The sequence below is a fragment of the Corylus avellana genome, chromosome 10 (assembly GCF_965113065.1).
Source record: "Corylus avellana chromosome 10, dhCorAvel1.hap1.2, whole genome shotgun sequence".
Classification (NCBI taxonomy): Eukaryota; Viridiplantae; Streptophyta; class Magnoliopsida; order Fagales; family Betulaceae; genus Corylus; species Corylus avellana.
The window spans coordinates 22,710,050-22,730,515 of record NC_142499.1 but is presented as its reverse complement, the minus strand read 5'-3'; the positions used below and the strand labels follow the sequence as shown (position 1 = coordinate 22,730,515).

At 36.1% G+C, this 20,466-nt stretch overlaps 3 protein-coding genes across 3 annotated transcripts; all 3 read right to left on the bottom strand.

Moving 5' to 3' along the window:
• Positions 1-320: 320 nt before the first annotated feature.
• Positions 321-2,237, bottom strand: LOC132192288 (pentatricopeptide repeat-containing protein At3g29230). Its single transcript, XM_059607573.2, has one exon. The coding sequence runs from the start codon at positions 2,040-2,042 to the stop codon at positions 444-446; it is 1,599 nt and encodes a 532-aa protein (XP_059463556.2). The 5' UTR covers positions 2,043-2,237; the 3' UTR covers positions 321-443.
• A 1,170-nt stretch (positions 2,238-3,407) lies between these two features.
• Positions 3,408-8,326, bottom strand: LOC132162584 (Protein kinase superfamily protein). Its single transcript, XM_059572839.2, has 6 exons — positions 7,484-8,326; positions 6,668-6,800; positions 6,287-6,482; positions 5,583-5,707; positions 4,163-4,321; positions 3,408-3,901 (listed from the first exon to the last, which is right to left on the bottom strand). The coding sequence occupies exons 1-6, from the start codon at positions 7,669-7,671 to the stop codon at positions 3,608-3,610; spliced, it is 1,095 nt and encodes a 364-aa protein (XP_059428822.1). The 5' UTR covers positions 7,672-8,326; the 3' UTR covers positions 3,408-3,607.
• Positions 8,327-16,197: 7,871 nt separating this feature from the next.
• On the bottom strand, positions 16,198-20,454 carry LOC132162507 (MATE efflux family protein). Its single transcript, XM_059572741.2, has 2 exons — positions 20,281-20,454; positions 16,198-17,601 (listed from the first exon to the last, which is right to left on the bottom strand). Exons 1-2 carry the CDS (start codon positions 20,452-20,454, stop codon positions 16,198-16,200), a joined length of 1,578 nt encoding a protein of 525 aa, XP_059428724.2.
• Positions 20,455-20,466: the final 12 nt, after the last annotated feature.

Here is a 20,466-nt window from a genome sequence, read left to right as displayed (position 1 = left end):
TAATTGGGTGTGAATGCTGTGAGATACGAGAAAATGCAATTGGAATTCCAGGGTGAGAGGGATGGGTTGGTGCTCTCAACCCTCTCAGTCTGTGGTTCTCGTCAAAGTCAGTCGTCAAAATTGGAGATAACTGTGAAGTCTTACTTCTCTACCAACTGATAGATTTGAATTCGTCATGTTCGCCTGTGCATGATGTTTGAATAATAAAAAATAAAAAGAAACCAGAAAATTGGATGAAAACAGCAATTTAGATTTTAGATAAGGTGAAGCTGACTTTATAAAGCAAGATACCACTATAAGAACCAGTCAATTGGACAAGGTTTAGGCAAACATAAAGGGATATTTATTATGAGTGATTATAAGGAATACAGGAAAATTAGTCACATTTGCAGTATATTTATAAAAAAAAAAGGTTAAACTACAATTGAAACTGCACTCTTGTTTCATTGTCTTATCTCTATATTGCTGGAGCCAAGTTTCTTCGGAATTCCAACATGAATCATTGCATTCCTAACTCGCTGAACATCATCCCATCTCTCAGATTCAGCATAAATGTTAGATAACAAAACATAATCTCCATCACAAAGAACTTCCAACTTGGCAAGCTGTCGGAAGGATTCCTCAGCCAATTCAGCATTCGAGTGAACCCTACAAGCACCCAACAAAGTTCTCCACAACACAGCGGTTGGAGGCAAAGGCATGGTTTTAATCATCTGCCAAGCATCATATAACAATCCCCATCTGCTCAGAAGATCAACCATGCAACCGTAATGCTTTATATCAGGCATGATCTTGTACACCTTAATCATGCGATTGAAATGCTGGCGTCCTTCTTCCACTAAACCCTGATGGCTACAAGCAATTAGAACACCGATGAAAGTTACACGATTCGGCCTGATCCCGTCAAGCCTTAACTCCATGGCTGCTAACAATTCCAAAGCTTGCTGACAGTAACCATGGACGGCCAAACCCATAATCATTGCATTCCAGCAACTTACCGGTTTCATTTTCAGCTCGTTAAATACTTCCCAGGCCAAACTCAAATTCCCGCATTTAGTATACGTATCTACAAGGGCATTACCCAAATACCCTTCAATCTTGTAGCTCTTCTCTTTCAAGGACTCATGGATCTTCCTACCCATCTCCAATGCACCCGTCTCAGCACAAGCACCCAAAACAGATATAAGCGTTACTTCTGTTGCCTCTACCTCAGCAATTTGCATTTCATCGAAGAGCGCCAATGCTCCAGCATAATTCTTAACCTGAACATAACCAGCAATCATTGAATTCCAAGAAACCGCATCCCTTTCTGGCATCTCTCGGAACACCTTTCTTGCAGCTTCAATATTGCCTGACCTAACATGCCGCCCGATCAAGGTATTCCATGAAACCACATTTTTCTCAGGCATCAACTCAATAAGGCAATCCGCCGATTTGAAATCATTAATCTGATCATAGGCCATTATCATGATATTCCATGACGCAACACTTCGCTCGGTCATTTCATCAAACACTTGACGGGCGAGACCCACGAACCCACACCGAGAATACATATAAACCAACGAATTCTGAATATAAGCATCGCGATGAAACCCCAACTTTAAAACCCGGCCATGAATCTCAGCTCCTTTACGAGTAACACCAAACTCATTACATCCTCCACCTTCTTCTTCGCACCTCGAAGCTCTAGCGCACGCCTTGAGCGTAAAAGTGTAAGTAACATGGTCAGAACCAGCATTCACATGTTGCATATGGTTGAATATATAGATAGCTTTGATGGGAAAGACGCTGTTAGTGTAAGCTCTAATCATGGTGTTACAAATGAAAGCGTCGTCCATTTTAGTTTCTTGGAACATGGCCTGCGCATGCGCTAGGCTTCCCAATGGGGACAGGGCCGAGAAGGGGATGAGATTGGCAAGTATGTAAGGGTGGGTGTAGAGGCCAGCTTTGATGATAATAGCTTGGGTTTGTTCTACTTCTTTTACAGAAGAAAGTCGCCGAAGCTTGGGGATTATGTCAGAAAGTGTGGCTCTCATCAGCATCTTCCATTTCTTGTGTTTCAGCAGCTAAGATCAGAACAGGCTGAGATTATAATTTAGCACGTATGGCACGTGTGGAAGAAAGAGAAGTAATTGGGCTTAGCTGGACAAGAAATTGGGCGGGGCCTATTAAGTTAGTATAATTGGGCCGACATAGCTTGTAGTCTGTCAGCTTGAAATTGATTCAGAAGCTTGTTGGGCCATCCTCAAATTGCAACATTTTCTCCATTAACGTCACTTCTATAAATCAGACATTCCTCTTTCAAATATAGCGAAGTGGTGGGATTGGATGCGTGATAATAGTATTGGCTTCCTGCTCCTGCCTAGAGATTTGTCATTTTTTTTTTTTTTTTTTTGAAGGAAAAATCATTATAATCTCATTAATTGACGAAGGATCACAAGTCCATTAAGGCTTTTTGGTTAGAAGTTAGAACCATAATTTAAATTTGCAATTTATGCTAGGGTTGCCATATATATGGTCCGTATTTTTTCTAGGGCTGAATTTTATGGAGAAATTTTTTTTTTTTTTGGTTAAGAATTATGGAGTAATTTTTGTTTAGTAATATATCGGTCGCTTTTCATTTAATTTTTGTTTTAAGACAAGTACATGGAAACCTTCGAACCCGCCCGTGCCAATGGCAACAAATAATTTCTCCGACCACGGTAGTAGGAATTTCTTCCGGTATAATCTTAACACGAAATTGACATATTAGATTAAAGTTGAAACGTTTAAATTGTTTAATTAATTGAGTCGAATTATGATCGACTTTTCTTATATACCCATGAATCAACACAACCCAAACCCAACATACGATATTTTGGGTATGCAAGTTTTGATACGATCTACAAATCTAACACGGACCCAACATAAATTTAACCAACTAAAATTGTAGGGCCTAATCGTTTAATTAAATAAGCCAGGTCAAAGTTAACTTATACTCATACGTCAACACGATCGAAACTCGGACACGTGAACATGAGTTGTAATCGTAAATCATGGCCTAGGTTATTCTTTGAATGCCCATTTTTCGAAATGGTGGAAAAAGCGGGGGATGGCTGGTTTTAGAGGGGAAGAAAAATTAATAATTCTCTTGGCGACCAGCACAAACACATCAATACACGTTCTTTATTTATATATAAAACATGGTGATTCAACCCAGGACAAATAAACATCTCCACGCAGAGCTTATGCAAAAATATTTGGTCGAAGTAAGCAATTTCTTCACCTAAAAAAGGGGGAAATTTTTATTTTTTTTTAAATCTAGATTGCCTCACAATAAGCATTTTCAATTAAAGAGGCATCCGTGTAAACAGAAAAATGTCTAAACCATTTATCTCCTTTACATCAGTATCAGGATCAGCATCAACTAGACGATGTCAAGTCCTCTAATTCTTTTTATTTCCCAATGAGTTTTCCCATGAACATCAATCTGTTCAATATTTTTCATCGTTTAGTAATCATGATATCTAGGTAATCAACCAGAATTCACTAAAGATTATATATCTACTGTTGCATGCCAATTTTCCTCAGGCAGGAAAAAAGAAGAGAAAATTTCAAAATTTTACCGTCATTGTGAGTTCTTGGTCCTCTTAGCAGTGAAGAGCTGACGTAGAAAAGCAAACTTCCCCCTCGCACGGGCGGAAAATTCAGTCATGGTACCATTACTAGTTGCCACCGCCTTGGTATCAGATTCCGATTCCGGTAGCGATGGTGAGGGTGGTGAGAGAGTGAAGAGAAATTCATTAAGCATGCGGATGATCTGGTTAAAGCTCGGCCGCAGGTTAGAGTCCTCAACCCAACACGACTGTATGATGAAGGCCAGATCAGGGGATATATCCTCTGGAAGACTAGGCCTCTCTTGCTGCATTTCAGATTGACAATAATATTATCAAAAAATACTTAGATTTTAGAACTCATTATGCACAAGAACTTTTAAGGATGCCCCTCAAAGCACAGACCGGAAGTTACAAAAGTGAACAATAGAGGCATGGTTTATTATCAGTCTGCATTTGATAAAGTTATATTGGCATCTGAAGTGAGGCATCCAAAATGAATAGCACAGAAAACATAGCATAATCACTAACAGCATCAAAAGAAAAATCAAATAAGAATTCTTTTTCACCTTAAAAGCGGCAGCATAAGCAGCCTGCAAATTGGACATGCCTTCAAATGGCATGCGGTTGGTCAACAATTCCCATAAGACAATTCCAAAACTGTAGACGTCAACCTTGTTGTTGTAATGTTTCTTCTCTCCCTGACGCAATGTTACCGTGCTGTATAACTGCAAAGACAAATATATTGTAGGTAAAAGTCTAGCAACTGGTAAGAAAGGTTCTATGCATTACAAGTAAATCCTTAAAACTCTTAAAATCTTGATGCGGAGCAGCACTACAAAACCAAGAAGTGCAGCCCAGCCGTTCAACAAAACAACCCAAATGAAAATTATCAAAGCCCCAAGGAAGATTGTCTAACAAGTTTGTGCAAGGCCGCCTTGTGTGAAAACAAAGCTTGTGGCTTATGAGGCTTGTGCAAATAATAATCCAAAAACAACAGGATAATAAAATTTAAATAAAGGAAACATAATATACACATACATCAGCCTTAAATCAAAGTTTCTCCTTTTTTTCTTTTTTTTTTGATAAGTAAATCAAAGTTTCTTCTGCAGGTGCAGTTAATACTGACAGCTCCTAAGCTACAGGGAAGATCAAATCGAGACAAAAGCTTAACACAGTTTTAACTAAATTATCAGAATGACTTAAATCTGTCTAATCACCACTCTTCCTAGGCCTTACCTCAAGAATAATGTTGACCAGTGACATTAAACTGGGCAAAGCCGAGAATTGAAACATGAAGACAGAGCAACCAAAAACTGAGCTTATTTAGGTCCATTAAGAAAGCGTTCTCAAGCTCATGACAGCTTCCAATAATGGTGTAAAAGTATTTACATGGAGATCACTTGCAGATTGATATACATTCCTATATTTATTTACAATTATTCACATAGATTTACATAACCTTCTTAGTTCGCAAGCAAGCCCAAACTAAGGAAGTTATAGTAAGGAGGCCAGCAATCAGGGCTGTACCTAAGGGCACCACAGCATTAATATACAATAATTAGCCTAAGTGATTGCTAAGTAGTAGATTTATAAAATACTACTCCACAACATATGGAACCACGTGGGCCACAGACTGAGACTAATGTCCAACAAATGAGGTATTTACCAACATATAGGTTATCACAGTCAAAGTACAATTTACTAATTTATTCCCAACCCAAATGACATCCCCCAATCTAATGCCAGGTTTCTCTGAGAGAATTATGCAATACTCCTCTGGCTAAAAATCATAAATCCAAGTTGAGTAGCAGCTATTCTGTAATACATGTGTCTGTTTAGGTGCTTGTCTACTGCATACATGTTTTCATTTTCCTGACTTAGCCTTGATGATCCTAAATATCTCTGCATCTCGATGATCAATTAATTGCATATCAACCACAGAAATTTTGTACATTGAACAAACAAATCATGTTGAATAAGACAAACCTCAGGAGCCATCCAACGGTAAGTCCCAGTCTCTGCAGTCATCATCTCTGTCACAGTTTCTTCCCTTGCAAGACCAAAATCAGCAAGCTTCACAGACTTCTGATTCGCCGTAAGCAACAAATTGTCTGCAATTTGACACAAAATTCTGTAAGTTGGTAAAATAAATAAAGGCCACATATTTCTATTTTCAACTGAAAATCGACTTGACAAGCATCAAAAACTCCAATTTCCAAAGTGATTAAAAAATTTTAACACACAGCATGGTTTGCACGTGAAGGTGTTTTTTTCTCCAAATCTATTTTTCCAATATAAATTTTGCGATATTGTAGCTTGAATTGAAAACCAAACTATAATGAACTATGAACCCTGTCAGCAGCATAATTGGATAATGCACAGCACAGAGGATTAACCAAATGGCAGTAAGGGCAAACTGGAATGGCTATTTTTGTATCTATCATTAGCTATTATATGATTGATATGAGTTTCCATACACTTATAGGGATTTAAAAAAAGGAGGGAAAAAGAGAAAGATGAACAAGATTAAAACACATTGTTGTACCTACTTTTAACAATCAGCAATAAAAAGACAAATCACCAAATAAAACCCAAAACAACCATTGGATTTCAAAACATAAAGCCAATCAAAATATAACAAACAATCAAAAGAATTTAGTTTATTAATGCACCATATTCTTGAGAAGTACCAGGTTTTAGATCTCTATGTATAATCCCATTGGCGTGTAGACAATCCATGGCTCGAGCAATATCGAGGGCAAAATTTATAGCCACGTGAAGGTCTAATAAATTAGGACGAATACTAATTAAATACTTCCGGAGTGACATTCCAGGTAACAGCTCTGTGACTATCACCATCAAAGGGTCCTTGCAAGCTCCAATAAACTGCAAAAGCCAGAAATGAATCATTCTTAGTGAAATGATACAGATACAACCATGAGAAAAACCATGAGTCAGGTGCACATAAAAGGAAAATGCTTACAGAAAAATAACTAAGATACAGATACTCATATAACCTTCCTATAAGAAGTATAGGAATAAATTGCAATGTTTTAAATTAAAACACTGACCTTGACTAAATTCTCATGTTTAACACGAGACATCATTATAACTTCCCGCGCAAAACGACTCTCAAGTGCAGCTCTTTCATCCGAAGTGCTCCCACGATTGAGGACTTTAATCGCCACAATTCGATCCCCATACCTGAAAAATATTATGCTAGACCTATGTGACTAGGACACCAACTGCGAGATAAGCAATTCTTAAAACAGCCACCAGTGCTCAAGAACAATGGTACACCTCATTGATATTTGTTGACATTGGAACAATGTCATGTTTATCCATAAAACAATCAAAAGTTACACCTATATACATATACATGCTGTAAAACCTTACATTCCTTTTCACAGGAATCATAATTTCATTTTTATCCACAAAACAATCAAAAGCCATTACCCATACTAAAGATTAGAATAATCAACTAAGCCTTTATCTCGGAATCCTGTAGTTTCATACGAACCATGATGTTATAACAACCTGTGTCATGAAGAGCTTCCTTGCAACCTCAATACTTTCAAATCCACCCATCAGCATACTCAAAAAAATAAAAATAAAAAATAAAAAATTGGGCATCCCAGCCTCTTAAAAATTAAATTAAAAACTAGTTAATCGAAGCAAAATACAAACTAGACTATCACCATGCTTTACATGCCAAAGAAGCATATGGCTTAACATCGAAAACTATATTCACATCAATCTAGTCTCACAAACTAACAACTCAAAAAACAAAATAATAATAATAATAATAATAATAATAATAATAATAATAACAACAACAACAATAAAATCAAACAAAACACGAATTACGCAAGAAGTTTCACACTGACCTTCCTTCATAGACTTTCCCATGGGCTCCCTCGCCTATTTTCGAGCCGATAAAGAGCAATTTCGGGTCCACCAGCAGATTCTCATCGATACTCAACTGCGACGACGCCGTCACCGATCCATTCTGCGTCACCGAGTTCGTTGAATACTGCCCCTCTTCGCCTCCTCTGTTCTTCTCGCTGCAACTCATCGTTGCAACTTGCAACCTCAAATTATACCCGAATTTCTCATCTCAAAATCACATAATATTCACGAAATTAACATTAGCCTAATCCCCAAAAGGTCAACTTTCAGTAACCGTTCATTTCACTTTCCAAAGCATACTCAAAGTACCACAAAACCAAAGCCCAATTCCTCCTAATTCTGAAGCTCCGTGTTCCAAATGAACCATTCACAACTACTTCTACCAAATTCCTCACCGATTAGTTCTTCTTCAAAGTAAGCTCCGTTTCAAACTTCCAACAACTTTGCTTGAGTTCTAAGCCTCCTCTTCTTCCACGCAGTTTAAGAAAGGAAAAGAAACCCTAACAAACAAAAGAAAGATAAGACCAAAACAAAAAGCAACTTACAGCCGACGCTAGCTAAATTTTCCCGAGAAAATTTTTCCAATAAAGATATAAAGCATCAGCAGCAACTCTCAAAAGCTCCAAAAGCTTCGTGGACTGGTGTTTGCCTCACAAACCCTAACGCTTACAAGTGTGACTCTCACGCTCGCTCTCCGAGCAATGAGAAGAGAAAGGCTCCGATGAAATGATTTTTCCGAGTATCTGTTCCGACGAGAAGGGTTTAAAGCTAGAGGGGAGAAAATGAAAAGGTGGAAAAAGTGCTTGGCCAATGGGAGGTCGACACGTGGAGAGCACGGCCCTGCGGGTCGCAGTATCAGCGATTTGGACGTTCCTGGTTGAGGTTGCTCGGATGGCGCTGCTCCTACAGAGACAAGCCTCCATCGTTCCATGTCAGCTCGGCTAAGCTCGGCTCCACTTTTATTTTCCTCGTGCTATAATAAAAAAAATATCACTGTCTTTTCCTTTCTTTTTCTTTTTCTTTTTCTTTTTTAATTTTATTTTTTTGGTCTTCTTTCCTTTTGTTCTTGATGATGAAGACACACTAAATAACAGAAATTTATATTAACTTCTTTCTTTTATGGCCGTTTGAAAATTTTACCTTACTACTTTGCCAACTTTCCAAAATTTTACTATTATTATCCTTTTTTTTTTTTTTAAGGACAAAGTTTTTTTTTTATTACAATTTAATTTATAAAAAAAAATGTTATATGTCTGTAACATGTGAAAAGTATATATATTTTTAATAGAATTATTAAAATAATTTTATAGACCAAATTAAAAAATATATATATATATATTTAAAACCCAATTTAAATAGAATTTCAGTCCATATTCCACGTCGATGACTTTTCAACATGGAACTTCTTTTGACCATAGTTTTGGCTTTTCTTTTCTTCTCTTACCCACCGTCTTGGATGGTAATATCAGCTCATTTGTTTTTTTTACAAGGGTGAAAACAACTTGACCAAACCGGTTTGGTAAATAAACACTGAATGTACGGTGGATTTGAAGTTCAAGTTTTCCCCCCTCATATTCAACATTGAGTTGCTTTCACGGTTTGACCATGGTTTTAAATTTTAATTGGTTTGCTACAAATAATAATAATAATAATAATAATTAATCAATTGGTTGTTCTTTTTTAATAACCATACCATTAATTCTAAGCTGTGGCACGATCTACTCCACTATGTTACTTGGCGAAAACAACTTTAGTAATTTTTTTTTTTTAAAAAAAAAAAATTAATAATAATTAATTAATTGGTTGTTCTTTTTTAATAACCATACCATTAGTTCTAAGCTCTGGCACGATCTACTCCACTAAGTTACTTGGTAATAGGGGTAGCAATATGGGTTGGCGAGTCAACACGATTACGACCCGTAATGACCCGCAACCTAATTAACCTATACACGAACACGACCTGTTTAGCTAAACGGGTTAGAAGGGTTGACATGAGTGCGACATAAAAAATAACCGAGTAACCCGACACGACCCGTTTAAAATAACTGGGTTATATCGGATTGACACGACCCGATTATTATTTAAAAAATGCGAGAAAAAAAAAAAAAAAACAATAAATGAGGGTTAAGTTTTGAGCTTACCCCTGTATTTTGATGGCCGTGCGTCAAAGACAAATGAATGTAAAACAGGAGTGAGAGGGAGAGGGAGGGAGGGAGAGAGAAAGAGAAGATCGGGATCAGCGATTCACAGTCACACAGTGATCAGAAATGGTGGGATGAGAGAGAGAGAGAGAGAGATGCGCGGCTGGGGGAGGGGGCTGTCAGCTGATACTTGATAGTAGGGAGTGAAAAGAGTTTAGTTAGGGTTCCTGCCTTCCTGGGTTAGGGCCTTTAGTTTAGTTTTTCTTTTTTCCTTTTTTAATAAATCTGGTGAATCACCCGCTTAACCCATCAGACACAAAAACTGATCGGGTCATAAACGGGTGACCAGATTATGACACGAACCCGTTTAGGTCAAACCCAAAACTTGTTATTTTTGTATCAGATTTATAGGTCGTATCAAAATTGCATGTCCTACTTAGGTGAAAACAAACTTAGTAATATGTATAGACACACACGTAATAGAGAGCAAGGACAACCAAAAAAGAGGGCCCCAACTTTAATTTTCACCGGAGTGCACTGCAGCTTTGCGAAAACAGATTTGATTTAGGTGCTATAAAAAAATTATACTAAATTGATTTAATTCTAACTTTTTTATAAGAAACTCGAAGTGAGTAAAATTTAATATAGACCATTACAAAAATTCTCTTGTATTTCTTGTTTTTACAACATTCAAGCCAAATCCGAAAAACTAGAGACCAAGTGCTTAAGGAGATACACACAAATACACATATTTTTTAATGTTAAGAGAAAGGATTCAGCTTAGTTTTTTTTAAATGGGTTTAAGAGAATTTTTTTTTGGGAAAAAGTGTTTTGAAGTAATATAAAAGTAAAAATAATTTTATGTATTTTTTGTTTCAATTATTTGTTAATGTTTTTATTTAAAAAGAAAAAAAAAGAAGAAACAAGAAAGAATATTGCAACTTTTTGTATAAATTGACGTGAAAATTTGCAAAAGTGACTTTATGGGTAAAAAAAATTAGACATAAAATTTGATAAATAAATAGAATTATTTAATAATTAACATGATGATAAATGTTAGGTGACTCGCATTAATTTGTAAAAGAAAAAGAACAGTAAAGCCGGTGGCGCCAAACTCAAAGAAAGAAAAAAAGTAATTCTTGCTTTTTGGAAAGAAAATAAATAAATATCACAACTTTTAGGAAGAAGTATGCCTTCTGCCACGTGACCATACCGCATAGGTGGAAAAGTTGGAGAGTAGGTTAATATTGGGACCACCTATCCAGGGCTGATTGTCGTGTTCCAATTTCATAAGCTGTCCACTGATTTTTCTGATGTCTCCGTAGATTACAGTGCATACATTTGTGGTGACCTTAGAAGTTCCATCGCCATCCGATTAAGACTTGGGTGTCAATCTTTTGACAATCAGATGATACGTGTGACGAGCACCATAAATGCAGCATCACCATCTTCACCATCAAAGACTTTATATATATCTCAAAAATAAAATTTAAAACTAAAACATAACAAAAATGTGTCAGGAAAAATGTTTATAATACTACAATGTTTTACAATTAATGTGACATGGACTGTCTATATGGTACAAACTAATTATTTAACGAGGATGTGATAAGTATTAAGTGTACTTACAAATGTCATCAACATAATTGTTGAAAGTGATAATTGTTATCATTTCGGTTTGTAAGGAATTGAAGTTACGTTACCACTCGTTGTGTCAGAAGGCATAGTTCATATTGTAACACATTCTACTAATAATTCTATAAAGTTTTATGTTAAATATTATATTTTTATTTTATAATTGTTTAATAACGTTAATGTGACACACTAAATCAACTATTGAATTTTTTTAATAATAATTAATCCAATAATTAATTGAAAGTATCAAGTAAGCCTTGTATGTTTGATAAAATTATAATATCTAATATTTTTCTCTTATAAATTAATATTGGGCACATTATCCACTTACTCTTTTGACCTTCAAGTATATTATCTATTCCCACTTAAAGAGATTTCATAAAAAAGAGATATATACATATTCCCACTAAAGTATATGTTTAAATTATTATTTATTCCTAATTACTAATTTTCTTTTAGCATTTAATTTTTCCAATGTTACACACACACACACACACACACACACACATATATATATATATATATATATAAATGACAGTCTCATTGAAGAAGGATTACGAGCATAACGCTCTTACATCACAGAGCAAAAAGCTCTGAAATACCATAACCGAAGCTATGAGGTTACAAATCATAGATACTTACATGAAAATCAAACATTCAAGACATATCTATGACATCAATATCTGCTAACCTATAACTACTTTTCAGTTGTAATACCAAATCTATTCCAAACAGGCTCAACTCAATGCATAGGTAGCTCATCTTCCTCGCTCTGAAAACGGATCACATCCACAACCCAAAGGTTTGGACAATCCTTATTCAAATAAAAATACAGACAACAAAAAATAGAGAAAACTCAGTCCTAACAGAAAAACAACCATAAAAACACATATTTGCTCCTGAGAATACTAGATCTACTCCTCATTGACCCAAAGTGGTCGGAAAACTACATCATTTTCCTCGTAGATTGCTCACGATAGCATATCTAAAGATAAAACTATTATTCAAAACAAACAAAACATGCAACACAGCCAGCAAATCAGTAACGACCGAAGTGGAGGAGAGGCACGTGGTGGAGTGGATGGAAGAAAAATGAGGAGTAGGACCTTGGAGGGCGGGCGGTAGCGGCCAGAGTTTCTGATTTCTGGCCCAAAAATACCTACAAAACAAAGAAAATCAGGAAAAAACGCGCACAAGGGGAGGGGGAGAGGGGGAAGGGTGAGAGGAGGAGGGCTATATAATCATATTGTTAAGTAAACTTCAAATGACAAAAACAAAAGAAACCCAATTACTTTTGATTTTCTAGTTTTGGAAATTGAAAACTTATATAATTGGCTCAGTCTAGGGCATGTTTCATGTTTGTGCAACTTTGAATGCTACCTATTTTATTTTATTAAATATTATTTATGTTTCTTTTTTCGAAATTGTCCCCAAACTTTTAGCTTTGAAATTTCTATTGATCCATCATATTCGTATATAGCTTTTGATATGTTCCTCCACCATGAGCCGACGGCCGTCTTTTTATATCGTAGGGCCTTTTTTTTTTTTTGAATCATATTCTTCTACTAACGTTTTATACTTTTAATCGTGTGTAAGTTGAAAATGACAGTTTATACTAAAAAGTTTTGTCCTTTTATATTAGCTAGTGAAAATAAGTGAGCATACCATTACATGACATTTCATAATTAGTTTAAGATTAACCATTAGGGGAGCAACATATTATTGGCACATAAATGTCTTATAATTTGGTAATAACATATTTATAGTGGATAATTACATGATAATATGTTTGATATTGTTATTTATTTCAAAAGTTTTGAAGTTGAAAAAAAAAAAAAAAACTTGGGATAATTCAATATATATCATATTCCGCAATTCAAATGTTTAAAAACTAGCAAGCACTTCTTCCTAGGTGTTTCTACCTTTGAGCCGTGATTCAGAGCACGCGGCGTGCTCAGCACGCCAGGAAGGAAATTTTATTTTAATATTTTAATGCAAAAAAAAAAAAAAAATTGCCGACGTGCTATTTATTTTCACCCTTCTACCTTTAGCTTTGGTCTGAAGGTTGGAAGGGATTCTGAGTTGTGACTTAAAAAAGGAAAGGAAATAGTGTTGCTGTGTTTGACAAAAGACAATGGAATGAAAAAGAGAGTGGAAGATTTGATTGATATGAAAGAAAAAAGTAAAAATATTTTGTATAAAAAAGTGAAAAAATTTGTCTTGTAGTATTTTTTTTATTTGAATAATAATAAAAAGTAATTTATGTAATATAAAAAATAAAAATATTGGAGTTGATTTTGAGAAATTTTTTTATTTTATTTTAGGTCCGGTCTGATCTGGCCATTTGCCAAACACAGCTAGCTGTGGCAAAGGAATGAGAAAAGAGAGTGAAACGTTACTATAGCAGATTTGATTGATATGAGAGAAAAAAATATATATATATATATATTTTATATAAAAAAGTGAAAAATTTTGTTTTGTAGTAATTTTTTAATTTAAATAATAATAAAAATTGATTAATGTAATGTAAAAAAATAAAAATATTAAAATTAATTTTAAGAAATTTTTTTTTGGAATTGAGGTCTTTGTCAGGCCCAACCTCTTAGCAAATATAGCCACGCAAAGGAGGAGTGAACAGTTATCGCTTCGGTGGTCGTGCCGGCCGATATGTACTTGATGCTCCGCAGTCGGCAGTCGGCAGCCTCATGGCTTGGGAGTAGCGTAACTGCCAAACTGGTCTGAGCCCAACACCTTGCTTTCTCTATTGGGCTCTGCATGTGGCTAAGCTCCTTCCGAGCCATGCTACTATTGGACAGGACTCGTCTGGACTCCGTAAAGAGTAATCACGTGAGTGTCACGTGAAGCAAGCAAAACAGCAATAATAATTGATGATAATTGTCCAAACCATTAACCATCAACTGATTCAGTCATTCAACCACGACAAATCTGCAAATTATCCGTTATCAATTGTAAAAGCCACGTGTGCAGCAATAATTGAGGATAGTTTTTAATCATGTGGCTCTCCCATTGGGGTGGGATAAGGTAGTTGCTATTTTTTTTTTTTTAAAAAAAAAAAAATTATGGTTGCTTCGGAAGCGACTAAGCCCGCGCCTAACTTTTGAGGGTCTATAAAGGAGTCGCTCGCCCGGGGGGCTGCTATCTAGTGGAAGACATGTCGGCAAACGATCAGATACCTACTTCTGGTCTGATGTGACCATCTTCGGTTCACACAAACGTGGGCCTTTGTTTATTAGTAAATTAAGTCTACTTGCATGGTTTTTTCAGGAAAAAAAGGCCCAAAAGTTTATTAAAAAATTAAAAAAATATATTTTTATTATTATTTTATATATATAAGGTAATTGGGTCCCTGAATCAAACTGGGTCGTGGGGACCCACGTTGGTTCCCACTTTTGGCTGCCTAGCAAGGAATGCGAAGCTAGCTTGCAGCCGAAGTGGCTAGAGCCGGGGTTTGTGGTTAAGGTAGAAACTAGAAAGTCACCAGAGAATATTTATATATAAGGTGGGAGTACTTTATACGTTAGTGCTGGTTTTAGATGAACGGGGGTAATGGGATTATTCAATCTGATCCCATTAAAGAAGAGAGAAGCTTGCTTGCTTTCCACTGGGAGAAGCTCCCACTTCTTCGATGCGAGAAGAGGGCTTTTTCTCTTTCTCTTTTTGGTGAGACCATCTCTCACTTCCTTTGTAAGTGACTGTGGAGGGGAAAGGACTTCTGTCTCCTTTTCTTTTTTTTTTGTTGGAAAAAAATTCATCTCTGATCTCATTAAAATAAGTAATAAGACAACTAGAGCCCCATGCCTCTAAAATGAAAGAGCCAACTGCTTTAGACTAACAATATCAACAATACAAGTAGGGATTTCTTCCATCCATATCTTATCATTAACAAATATTCCCACTACCTTAGCTTATTCATGAGCCGCAGAGTTTGCATCCCGCATCACATGTCCAATTCTCCAACTCCACAGAAAAGAACCACTCTAACATCTCCCACAATATGTCCATAAGAATTAAATTGGGCATCATAATCTTTTATAGCTCTTACCACCAACAGTGAATCCCCTTCAAGTTCAATGTCTTGTATACCCAAATTCCTAGATTTAATTCAAAATTCTAACTATACGAGTAATATTCTCAATTTTTTAAGATTAGATACACTAAATTATAGAGTTTTTAAAGTTTAGGAAAATAATTACAAATGTGATAAAAATTCAGAGAAATTAAGTGAATTTTTCTTAATAGTTTTGCATTACGATTTGAATTTTTTTTTTTTTTGTCTATACCTACCCACCCCAATTTTCGTATTTGTATTGTAAATCATCGAGTTAAATTAGAGTAAAATGTAGTCATTTAAGCTTTTTTTTTAGCGGTAAATGTAGGCCTTTAAAACCAAACTACCCATAATCTATTTTCTATCTTTCCTTCCGTAATCTTCTATTATAGCCTCTTTAATTTTAATTTAATTTATATATTGTATTAAAGCCACTTTTCTGTGGCATTCAACAAACTTCTTCTCTCGGCTTTGTCTCTCTCTTAGGATTCAGTTTGGCAATGTCGCAGTTGCTCTATGTGTTGTTTCGAGTCGGTGTCGGGCTTACAGATATTTGGGCTTCTTTTTTTGGGCCCGAAGTTCGGGTCCTAAAGCGTGACTTTGCAGGCTCGAAGAAATTAGGGAAAGAAATCAAAGGATGCTTATACAATAATACAAAGAGGAAGAGATCAAAGAATGTGTTTCCTAGACAAGGAATTAACGATGCATTTGAATTTTGATGATACAAAAACAGATGGGTTTAAATTGTTGGTTACTGTTCAATGTCAAGAATGTATATAACCCTGAGTTTCTTGGCCAAGGTATATAATTTTGTACTCAGCTATGTATCGTATGTTATCATTGAGACTCATAGATCAGTAGTCAGTAGGCCGCTTTCCAAATCATCCTTCTCTGCCTTCAATTCTGCAGCACGAGTCAGCTCCTCAGCCCTTTTACTTTGGTGCTTCCAATCTGTTTGAAACAATGTGTAACCCATCATAAACAAACACGCAAACTGCGCTGCTAGCAGCCCAAACCATATACCAAGGAACCCAATCTTGAAAACGAAAGCAGTGAGAATGACCACCGGCAATCCAACGATGTAAAATGCACACAAATTTATCCGGGCGCCCAGTTTAGGACGCGCTGTGCCGGTTAAAACCCCGCACGCAGCTGTTTGGGGAGAGTTGCCGAGTTCGCATAAACCCAGTACAGGAAGAGCAGCAGAAACCAAATCGAGAATGAGTGATTCGTCTGTGAACAACTTCCCCCACACTGATCTCAACGCTGTCATGAAGATGAAGGCCGCGAGCCCAAAAGCAAATGCGATGGTAAGTCCAATGATTGATGTCCATTGCGCACGGGTTGGCTGACCAGCGCCCAAGGCGTGGCCGACGCGGGTTGTCAAGCCTGCGCTTAAAGAGATTGGAACGATGTACAGCAAGCCTGTTGTCTGAATAAGGATGCCCATTGCCGCCAAACTAGCCTGCGGATTACTAAACAATCCGCAGAGAAACAGCATTATTTCATACCACCACCACTCCAAGCACACAGAAACGGCACTGGGCAGTGCTAAACTCAGCAATGGCCCCCAGCCTTGAAAGGGGGAGATGATTGTAGCCCCATGCCAAGGTTTTAGCGGTTTTTTTGATAAAGCCAGATATATTATCAAGCCCAGATTTAAGTTTAAAGTGTTAAAAGCAAAACCCAGTGCAATACCTTTGACACCTAATTTCAAGTAGGTGACGAAGAAGTAGTTAACCGGAAGGTGAAGGATGGCGGCGACGGTGGCAGCCATTGTCAGTGGGGTGGTTAAGCCCTGGGTTCTTAAGAAGCTCCTTAGTGGGTAGAGATGAGCTTGAGCTAGCAATTCAGGAATGGAGAAAGCCATGTAAACCTTGGCAACTTTTGTGATGTCTGGGTCCTGACCTAACCATTGAAAGATTGGATCAATGTTAAGCCACAAGAGTGAAATTGGTATGGAAACAAGCAGGAGGAGACACAGCGTTTTCTGAAAGGTTTGGCTCAGCACCGACCATCTCTTGGCTCCATATGCTTGGCAGCAGATTGGGTCCATCCCCGTCGACAGTCCCCTGAGAATTGAGTTGCCGGTAATGTTTCCGAACCCAATCGCCAGTGAGCCTCCGGCTAGCTCTGCTTTTCCAAGACGACCCAAGAAGAGCATGGAAATAATGGACCTCGAATATATAAGCAATGTTGTCATCACGATGGGCCCTGCAATCTTCCCCAATGCTTGTACTTCTTCTCCCATCTGCATACATAGATCGACATTGTTAATGTTGAACGAAAATTGCAAACCATTAAGAACAGGCCAAACAATATTTCCATAATTAAGAAACTTTAATTAGATTAATGCTTTTTTTTCTAGGAACAAGAAATCACAAGAGTTTTTCTTTTTTCAGTTTATTGAGTTTGGTTCGAAGGAATTTGACAGCCCAAAATACATAACGCGTGGCTCAATTAGTAACGTGTACAAATACATAGTACTAGTGCATATGTTCACTAAGCAGCAAGGGTGTGCACAAGTTCAGTACAAATACAGAATGCGTGGCTTTCATTAGAAACGTGTCCAAATACATCGTGATTACAAATTTCTTATAATAAAAAGTGTAAGATTCAAACATTTTCCGATACACCGGAATGCACGCTTAAATAAGCGCCGGCAGAACAAGCAAGCCCCGTGTGAGGTGAGAGCATGGAAAGACCAAAGCTGCCAACAAGCTTGGTGGCTTACATATGTAGGTCCCATGTCGCAACACCCACACGATTTGCTCTAAAAGAAGAAATTTGTACTTTTCCCTATTAAGTACAACTGTACAAGGGCAAGTTGAGTTTATCTGAAAAGGTCACACAAAGCAAGTTGCTGAGCAGTGAAGCGCAAATAAGTGTGACAACTTGGTAAAGTACCCAACATTGTACCATATATATATATTCGCTTCTCAACAAAAATTTGGCCAAAATTAGGAATAACAAATTATATTTTGTATGGTTTGGGTTTCGTATTAGGTCCGTGTAAAAAATAGTTTGGCTTAAATGTCGGGTCTTCTATGAATGAATATACAATTATATAGATTGATCAATCCTAAATAGACCTACTTTATTAACGGATTAAACCATTTTATCTTAACCGACTAATTTCGTGTTGGATTTGGGATCATGTCAAAAATTGCAGCCCTAAATATTGCGTGTTGAGTTCGGGTCATATCAAGAATGATCATAACTTGACCTATTTTATTAACGGGTCAGACTCTTTAATTCTAATCCGTGTTGAATTTATGTTAGGTTTGCAGATCGTATAAAAAATTATATACTCTAGCAAAAATGGAAATGCCCATGCGGCCCCACCCTTAATTTTCTTTATTTATATTTTTATTGTTTGAAATTGGTTTAAGGAACTAAAGAAGTATGATTCTTTTGAATATTTATGGAAGATGTTAGTGGCTTTGATAGCCACTTAACCATTAGTTGTCTCTGAAAAAAAAAAAACAACCATTAGTTGTCTTTACTGAAAAGGTCAAAGCACAACTAATAATGTAAGATGAAGAATATCACGGCAGTATCATTATTATTTCCTTATTATTATTTTCTTTTTTTTGTTGTAAGATTATTTCCTTATTTTAACTCTCCCTCAAGTTGGAAGGTTTTGAATTTATATAATATTATTCTAAAATATCTTGATACGTACTATTAAGATCTTTTTATAATTCTGACAGTATCCTACGTAGTACTGTGTGGATTTTCTCAAATTTTTATTTTTAATTAAATAGTGTAGATTTTAGCATATCTTGTAATAAGAGTGATCAGTATATATATATATATATATATATATATATATATATAACTTGGAGAGTTCGAAACAAGATTTCTTGATTTAAGTTTCTAACAACAACTAATTGATAGAAAAAGGAAGTAAACTTACATGAGCACGTATTAAATTAGCATATATATATATATATATATAGCACATATTCTCACTTTTTTTTTAAAAAAAATGTATGTACGAAATTAGAAAAGAATATGAAGATCACATATTTTAAGAACACATTAATTAAATAGAATGAATTAAAGAAAATTCTTCTAATCAAGAAAGGAAAACTTTTTCCTACCACACTTTGATGAATTTGATAATGATTTTTTTTTTGATTGACAATGTAAAGTAAGTATTCAACTAGCGGGACCATCACCCTTCCTCTCACTTAATTTAACGAAGAAAGAAAAAGAAAAAGACGACGTATATATATAAGTGTTTTACATATGTAAGGAAATAGAGCATCTATTTCTAGCCACTCTTTTATTTATTTATTTATTTTCTTGTATAATAAAAATGCTCGAGATTGAATCCGAAAGCCAAGGAGGTCCATTGTAAAACTTTGGTGTCCAATAATCATAATCAAAACTACAAAAAAATAAAGAAAGAAAAGAAGCACTTATAGTAATTATTATTTGGACGAAAATAGATAATCACAAGAATTCAGACTAAAAAACAATACAATCAATAGTGGAGCTACATATGGATAAATATTTTCATTAATTTTATTATTATGATGGTAAACAATTCGGATAGCAAATATAAAAAGGTCTTCGGTAAATTTATATACATAAACTGGTCTCGAGTAACCCATCAAATTTACTGACCGAATTACCAATAATCCGAATAACAAATTGATCATGATAAACCAAATCCATACACATGCTCATGACTCACATTATATAAGAAGGATGTGGAAGAAAAAGTTGTTTTGGGTTTTGTAGTTTATGTTTTATATATTCCCATTTCAAAACAGAAAGCAAAAGTCAAAAGCATTCACTTAGGGAAGAAAATATCGTATTCAAAGAGTATTCTTCTAAACTCTCATAAACCATGCATGATATTTTGGCTTCCTAGTGTGTGTGTTGTGTGTGTTAGAGAGATGAAGATCGTGAGAGTTACCTCTCTGAGCGGCAGCGTTCGGAGAAGCCCACAAAGCGGTAGCTGCCGTCGGAGAAACCCACTTGCAAATCTGCCTTCGCTTCTCTCTCTCATTGCGTCCTCATTGCAGCCTCCCTCCTTGGAAATCAAAGTGTCGCCATTTATAACTCCTCGAGATTCAGTAGTGGCGCACATGTTGTACCAGAA